General features: G+C 41.5%; 1 protein-coding gene across 1 annotated transcript; it reads left to right on the plus strand.

The window, feature by feature from the left end:
• The first annotated feature begins 2,496 nt into the window (after positions 1-2,496).
• On the plus strand, positions 2,497-6,621 carry LOC129826130 (LIM domain transcription factor LMO4.1-like). The gene is made up of 5 exons (XM_055886485.1): positions 2,497-2,897; positions 4,073-4,308; positions 4,705-4,801; positions 5,097-5,255; positions 5,393-6,621. Exons 2-5 carry the CDS (start codon positions 4,091-4,093, stop codon positions 5,399-5,401), a joined length of 483 nt encoding a protein of 160 aa, XP_055742460.1. The 5' UTR covers positions 2,497-2,897; positions 4,073-4,090; the 3' UTR covers positions 5,402-6,621.
• Positions 6,622-8,589: the final 1,968 nt, after the last annotated feature.

Consider the following 8,589-nt stretch of genomic DNA (forward strand, 5'->3'; position numbering starts at 1 on the left):
CGACCATTAGATAATATTTTAGTGAAAGGTTAACTTCTAAAACACATATAATTTTTGTGGTGTATATGTGCACATGTAAATAAACTTACTTTGAGCCATCCTTTGTAAAAAATAAAAACATTTAATAATTTGAGACGCCATACCAGTGAGAAGTTTGGACACGTCTACTCATTCAAGGGTTTTTCTTTATTTTTACTATTTTCTACATTGTAGAATAAGAGTGAAGACATCAAAACTATAAAATAGCACGTTTGGAATCATGTAGTAACCAAAAAAGTATTAAACAAATCAAAATATATTTTATATTTAAGAATCCTCAAATAGCCACCATTTGCCTTGATGACAGCTTTGCACACACTTGGCATTCTCTCAACCAGCTTCACGAGGTAACCACCTGGAATGCATTTCAATTGACAGGTGTGCCTTGTTAAAAGTTAATTTGTGTAATTTTTTCCCTTCTTACTGCGTTTGAGCCAATCAGTTGTGTTGTAACAAGGTAGGGTGGTATACAGAAGATAGCCCATTTGGTAAAAGACCAAGTCCATATTATTGCAAGAACAGCTCAAATAGCGAAGAGAAATGACAGTCCATCATTACTTTAAGACATGAAGGTCAGTCAATCTGGAAAAAAAAGAACTTTGAAAGTTTCTTCAAGTGCAGTCGCAAAAATCATCAAGCGCTATGATGAAACTGGCTCTTATGAGGACCGCCACAGTAAAGGAAGACCCATAGTTACCAACCTCAGAAATTGCGGCCCAAATAAATGCTTCACAGAGTTCAAGTAACAGACACATTTCAAGATCAACTGTTCAGAGGAGACTGCGTGAATCAGGCTTTCGCGGTCTAATTGTTGCAAAGAAACTACATCTAAATGACACCAAGAAGAAGAAGAGACTTGCTTGGGCTAAGAAACACGAGCAATGGACATTAGACCGGTGAAAATTTGTCCTTTGGTCTGACATTTTTGGTTTCAACCGCCGTGTCTTTGTGAGACGCAGAGTAGGTGAATGGATGATCTCTGCATGTATGGTTCTCACCGTGAAGCATGGAGGAGGAGGTGTAATGGTGCTTTGCTGGTGACATTGTCAGTGATTTATTTAGAATTCAAGGCACACAACCAGCATTGCTACCACAGCATTCTGCAGCGATATGCCATCCCATCTGATTTGCGCTTAGTGGGACTATAATTTGTTTTTCAACAGGACAATGACTCAACACACCTCCAGGCTGTGTAAGGGCTATTTTACCAAGAAGGAGAGTGATGGAGTGCTGTATCAGAGGACCTGGCCTCCACAATCGCTCGACCTCAACCAAATTGAAATGGTTTGGGATGAGTCGGACTGCAGAGTGAAGGAAAAGCAGCCAACAAGTGCTCAGCATATGTGGGAACTCCTTCAAGAATGTTAAGCATTCCAGGTGAAGCTCCTTGAGAGAAGGAAGATTCTTTGAAGAATCTAAAATCTAAAATATATTTTGATTTGTTTAACACTTTTTTGGTTACTAAATGATTCCATATGTGTTATTTCATAGTTTTGATGTCTTCACTATTACTGTACAATGTAGAAAATAGTAAAAATAAAGAAAACCCCTAGAATGAGTAGGCGGGTCCAAATCTTTGACTGGTACTATATATATATATATGTAAAGGAAAACCTACACTGGGTGGACGTTTTCTGCAGACCACTGTTTTCCAGTACACTGAAGTTCTAGCTGTTCAGCGCCCAGTGATGAGGAGACAGTAGGCCTACAGCACAAGAGAACACTGTCCTCTACTGGCACTTAGGAAGCAGTGCAGAAATATACTTAAATTCATAAATGCACATTTTGATTCTGAATAGAACTCGAAGCAAAAGTTAACTGAAACAGCTGTAACACTGCCCCTGGGTTATGTTTATGGTCACGGTTAGGGTTATGGCTTGGGTTAGGGTTGAGCCGGGGTGTGGACATGAAGCTAGGGTTAGGGTTACGACTAGGGCTCTCCCTTAGACCCAATGTGCAGGAGCCTGGCTCCAGCTCAATTTAACCACTGTGTACTACTCTTATAATACTAAGATTCAGTCTTATTTTGAACTTTTTTTTATTTTCCAGGCATTATTGTTTACCCCCCAATTCTTCATTTATTAAGATAAATATGGTATACATCATTTAGCCTAAACAATATTAGCCTATATTCAAATAAATGTATTGCCACATCCTCCCCTAACTTTTCTTAACAGTAAATGTAAATGTCTATTAAAATTCAAATTTGTATGATTCTGAATAGACTAAATCATGCATGGAAGTGGAAGTGGTTCATTTTAAGCGTTTTAATTGCACATATGAATTGTGGAAAGGATTGTCATATTTGAAAACAGTTATCGTTTAGTTCCATCTAATGAGAATATGAATGTACAATGGGCATCTATAAACACATACATCATTTTGACAGTAACCCCACCCCTGACAGTTGACTGGCTGCGCACACTGCATGTTCAAAACGTCACCATAAAGCGAATTAAATAGCCTACCCGCTTGTGCAATTCAGTAAATAGTGTTGCTGTCAAAGACGCTAGTCATAGTTGAGAGTCGGATGATAAATCTAATTGATGAAAAAAAAACATGGTTTATACCATCTCTTTAAAACCAATTTAGTTACATTGTATCAAATGGTATCTTTGAAAACGTGCGCTTTTTCCTTTTTGACATTGCTTCAATTCGTTTTAAATAACCAGTTAAACCATCGCAAATGTTTCGCTTTATTTGTTTGATATGGATATCAGAGAAGCGCTAGATTGTCACAGTCTGGATTAGCTATTGTTGAAAGATTATCCGCTGTCATCCATTGGATTGATTTGTATTATTATTATTTTTTACAACTGAACTTCTTCACGTCTGAATTATCTGGAACGCACATCAAGGTGAGCATCTCTCTGTTCGCTGTGGTGTGCAAATTAGCCTATTTTTCATAACCAAAACAGAGCTAACCGTAATGTTCATATGAATTTGTATTACATACAGGCTATCTTTACCGCATCTTGATTCTCTGTTGCATGCTGGTTCGAAGTTCAACCAAGAGCCTCCTGTTTTAAGACTGCTATTCTGTTTTCATGCAAGGGCATCATCCACACTCTTCTGTGTTTCACTGTATGATTTCCTCTATTTAAAAAAAACGTACTATTCATAAACCAGGACCTTACTCATAGGAAAGTGTTCTGTATGAATATATATAGCTCCCTTGTCTTGTGGAATATAAATCACGGTCTTCCCCAAATATTTCATCCAACTTGAATAAACTTGAATATAATTTGCAGAAACCTGGATGCTTAGTTAAATGGGTGTTATTTTTGTGGATTGTCATAAAACGTGTTATAAATGTTATATTATTGTTTTTAGTATAATTTAGCCTATTTTGTTCAATCAGTGAACAGATTATTTGTGGAACTCCAATGTTTTTGGGGACTTGTGATGGAGGCAAATTAACACTTTCTAGCTATACCTTGGTATTGTTTGGTATTTGGAATTTAAAAAAAAATGCCTTTAACAACTAATATGGGCACCATCATTAAAACCTACATTTACAGCTTACCTGGCATGTCCTGTAAGAGATTCCTACATGTTCTTGAGCTAGCGAACATACAGAAAGTAAGGATGTGGGGAGTTCCTTTGTCTGAAGGTGTACAGTAGTGAAACATGAGCATGTTGACTAAACACTGTACTTAGTTAAAATTCTTCATGTTGCCCATGCATGCTTGCGATAGTGGTCACCTGTTAGGACTTTGGATAACCTGATCCCTTCCAGTAGTAGTTGTTTTGGGGCTCACTGCTGTCAGGTCAGTTTTTGATAGAGTGAGTGAGGCATTAGGCTATGCATCATATTGGTTGTTGTGTGGCTGTACACTTGTTTGTTTTGAACACTTCAAGCCCCGTCTTAGACAACTGCGGATGAACAGTGTAATGAAGTTGTTAACCAAACCACAGACAAAATCAAAACCATAGTGGATGAGGGAGACGTTGTCAATGAGGTCATTGTAACAGCATGCTACAGTACCTTTCCCATGTCGCTGAAGTGTCAACATTGTTTTTATTTAACAAGAGCTCCTGAGGGCCCAGCATGGTGAACAGTCAGATGGGCGGTGGTGTGGCGTCAGCCCCCAGGTCGTGTGCTGGATGCGGGGGAAAGATCGCTGACCGCTTCCTGCTCTTCTCCATGGAGCGCTACTGGCACACACGCTGCCTCAATTGCTCCTGCTGCCACGCACACCTGGGCGACATCGGCACCACCTGCTACAGTAAAGGAGGCATGATCCTGTGTAGGAGCGACTATATCAGGTGAGGTCCTAATTGGGCTCTGGGGAGAGGACATAACAGGAAGGGGAGGATGTAGACTTTATCTCCCAGGCTAGGGCACTGAGACTGATCTGGCTCTGGGGAGAGGACAGGAAGGGGAGGATGTAGACTTTATCTCCCAGGCTAGGGCACTGAGACTGATCTGGCTCCGGGGAGAGGACAGGAAGGGGAGGATGTAGACTTTATCTCCCAGGCTAGGGCACTGAGACTGATCTGGCTCTGGGGAGAGGACAGGAAGGGGAGGATGTAGACTTTATCTCCCAGGCTAGGGCACTGAGACTGATCTGGCTCTGGGGAGAGGACAGGAAGGGGAGGATGTAGACTTTATCTCCCAGGCTAGGGCACCGAGACTGATCTGGCTCTGCTTTGTGTCTGCAGGTTGTTCGGGCACAGTGGGGCATGCAGCACCTGTGGCCAGTCCATCCCGGCTAATGAGATGGTGATGAGGGCACAGGGCAATGTGTATCATCTCAAGGTAAGACCCCCTGGCAGTTAAGGTCTCACTGTTGTTAGTGTATGTCGTCATCAGTGAATGTGTAACAGTTGTTTGTGTGAAACCCATTTAAATAAGTGCTATACACTGACCTAAAGTTACCTTGTACCTGATGTTAGAGTTTAGCGTTTGCTTATGACGCTAGTTAGACCTGGACTAACCTTGGTTAACCCAGAACTAAAATCTTGCGTATTCTGTTCACGAGAGATTAGGCCTGGACTTTAGTGGCACATTTGGGATGAGGATTCTAACTCCTGTGTCTGTCTTTTGTCCTTAGTGTTTCACATGTGCCACCTGTAGAAACCGACTGGTGCCAGGCGACCACTTCCACTATGTCAACGGCACCATCTTCTGTGAGCACGACCGGCCAGGGGGTGCACTGCTCAGCAGCCACCTGCCCCCACTGCAGAGCAACCCTGTGTTGTCTGACCAGAAGGTGAAAGAGGGACCAGGACCATGAGGCCTTTCACACTTTGACACATTTCACACACACAACCATCATGATAGGAGCCCTACAGACATGCTGTATGTCTAGTAACTAACATTCTATTCCCCCCCTGCTCTTGTCTGTAGGTGTGCTGAGTGCTTAGAGCGGTGCGGTGTGCCTTCATGCTTCCCTTGTCACCAGAGGACCGTCCATCCCTGCTCCCCCTGCTCCCGATACTGTTGTTGTTGACCCTCATCACCAACCACCACCCTGTCTCTTTGACCAGGAGGTTCTTTTTGCTTGCAGTATCTATTTCAGATGTGTTGTGTATATCCATGCTTGAGAGAGTGTACAGATACACAGTGGTGGTGAGTCGTGTGTGTGTGTGTGGTGCAGTGCTGGTCTGTCCATCAAAGACAATATGGACCACATCAACTATTTCAGGACTGAGGCTACGTGTTGTATGTAAAGGACAGCCAACTTTGTGCATATCCAGAACTTTGGTGCTTTTGGACAAATCTTGCAATTTGTAAGGTAATAGTCTGGACCCTGTCTAGGATCTATAGTAAGATTAAAGTAGACAAAAATAAGCTTTCTCATGAACACAACTAAAACCCTATCACTAACAGTGGCATTGCTGTGGTTATTATTGTCAGGGATATCCCATCACTTAGATGATGAACTCACAATCCCTCTCAATGGCCTGTCATCTGTTACTCAGTGATACTTAGACCATCATATGAATCTGCCTGAAGTGAAGGAAGAAGATAAATGTACATTCTTTTTTTACAATGTTATTGTGTGTTTCCCAGTAGAGTTCTATTTCCTTAATAAATGTTGCATTCAATTTAATTTTGGATGCCTGTTCAATATGTGAAATTATCAAATGGAGAGAAAAAAATGCTATTAAAACATTTGACTGTAACGAGGTGAACTGAAGTAATTGAAGTCTATGTGCAGTTGGTTGGTTACATGACACGAGTCTCGTGGTATTATATGGTAGGCTACCACCCGGTTGGTGTTACATTTCCTCCCTGACTGTCCCTGCATTGCTCCCTCCAGCCCTGTATGGTGAAAACATGCCTGATTACCCTGAGGAATGGAATTAGAGGGCTAGAGCCCTGACCGTTTACAGAAGCAATTAAACATGAGTGGTGTATCTGTGCTGCTGTGCTTGCTGCCTGCTGCAGCTCCTGGGAGGCTGAACTTTGGCCATATCCCGTGGCTGACTTTAATAAAGACTAATCTAGAAACCAAGCCTAATTAAAGGGAGGGGCTCCTATGCATCCAGTCAGCATGTAGAAAAAAACATGACAACAATCTGATACTTTTACTGTTTACCATTTTGCAATTAAAAGACACAAGCCAAAGCTTTTCCAATCCCCCTTTGCTGGTCTTTGTTCTCTGTTAGGCTCTGCATTGGTTAAGTTGCTTGAACTTTCTTGTAATGTAAAACTGGACATGACTATGTACATGTAGCATATATAGCCAGACAGGTTTGTAGACTTGAGGAATTAAAGGAAAGTTCCACCCCAAAACGATATTTTGGTATTTGTTTCATTAGTTCATTGTTGACATAGTCCCAAAGTGTTTTGCCTGTCAGCTTTTCAAGATGTGTAACTTTCAAAATACAGAAATCATCCAAATATGATGCATTTAGCATCATATGATGCTGCGTTTTGGGATGATTTCTGTATTTTGAAAGTTCCATATCTTGAAAACTTTAGTGCTAACAAGCATAACATGTTGGCACTATGTCAACAATGGACAAAAGAAACAAATACCAAAAGTTAGTTTTTGGGTGGAGTTTTCCCTTAAGGCTTTAAGAAAACCCAGTCGATAGCAGTCGATAGCATCTGCTGTGCTTTAAATGAGCTCTGTACTTTCACACCTTTGCTAGGAGCATGGCAGCCATAAAAATTACACCTTAATGTGCTTAGCTATTTCAGAAGTCCCACTTGTCATGGTAGGTGCTGATCCTGCATCAATTATTTATTCCACGTTTGATTGAAAAGCATCACGCAAATTCATTAACGTATGCAAATGATCACAATTACAATTATCTTCATATCTATATAGTGAGAAAATAAACCTCTGCACAATCTGAATCCCACCGCACCACAAGTTACACTTTGCATTCAAACCAATCAGGCCTCATCTGCATATCTCTAATTAGCCCAGCATTTTCAGATGCCAATTAGCAGGTCTCATAAAAAGCCTCTCTGCCAAGAGGCGTTGTCTTTTATTAGAGAATTTGCAGGTGTATGGCTCACTGTGTAGTTTCTATCATAAGAAAGTGTTTATACTCACTAATTAATCATATTAACACATGCAAATGAGTGTAATTGCCTTAGCTTCTACGCTTCACGTTGTGTGAAGAGACAGAAATGAGACAGTATATTTTTTTTAGAGGAAGAGAGGATCTGAGTGGTGTCCTTCTGCCCAGACACTCTGATACAGATCCAAGATGGAGTCTCTGTGTCATGATGATGATCCACTGTCTCTGTGCCAGCAGGACTGGCAAGAAGATCATCTCTGTCTTATGATCTTTTGAGAAGCCAACGAGAGAGTTTGAGCAATCTGACAATAAACTGGAATTAAGAGACAGACAGACAGCCCTTCATTGAAATCCTCTGGGCTCAAGCAGTGTGACGTTAGATCTGTTCTAGTGAGTGTACAGTATGTTAGAGAGGTATGTGCATGTGGTCACTGTCAGGAACAGAGCCAGAGACTGTGCTGAAAGGGGGTTTGTGTTGATAGACAGGCATGCAAGCTGAGGTTATGTCTATGTGTTCGCCTACACAAACATACAGGTAACTGCCAAAATAATGGAAACACTTGAGTAAATGAGGGATACAAAGTATATTGGAAGCAGGTGCTTTCACACAAGTGTGGTTCCTGAGTTAATTAAGCAATTAACATCCCATCATGCTTAGGGTCATGTGTAAAAATGCTGGGCAGGCCATTATTTTGGTTACCATGGCTATGCATCCATAGGATGACAATGCCCCCATCCACAGGGCACGAATGGTCAACGAATGGTTTGATGAGCATGAAAACGATGTAAATGATATTCCAGGGTTATTCAACTCTTACCCTATAAGGTCCGGAACCTGCTGGTTTTCTGTTCTACCTGATAATTAATTGCACCCACCTGGTGTCCCAGGTCTAAATCAGTTCCTGATTAGAGGGGAACAATGAAAAAAAGCACTGGAACTGGCTTCGAGGTCCAGAGTTGAGTTTGAGGGCCATATGCCAGGGCTGTCTCAGTCACCAGATCTCAACCCAATTGAACACTTACGGGAGATTCTGGAGTGGTGCCTGAGACGGTGTTTTCCACCAC

This window comes from Salvelinus fontinalis, chromosome 28, assembly GCF_029448725.1.
Source record: "Salvelinus fontinalis isolate EN_2023a chromosome 28, ASM2944872v1, whole genome shotgun sequence".
Lineage (NCBI taxonomy): Eukaryota > Metazoa > Chordata > Actinopteri > Salmoniformes > Salmonidae > Salvelinus > Salvelinus fontinalis.

Coding starts and splice junctions, on each gene's coding strand:
- LOC129826130 (XM_055886485.1), top strand. CDS start 4,091: ATGGTGAACAGTCAGATGGGCGGTGGTGTGGCGTCAGCCCCCAGGTCG. Junction 4,309..4,704: donor TGTAGGAGCGACTATATCAG/GTGAGGTCCTAA, acceptor TTGTGTCTGCAG/GTTGTTCGGGCACAGTGGGG. Junction 4,802..5,096: donor GCAATGTGTATCATCTCAAG/GTAAGACCCCCT, acceptor TTTTGTCCTTAG/TGTTTCACATGTGCCACCTG.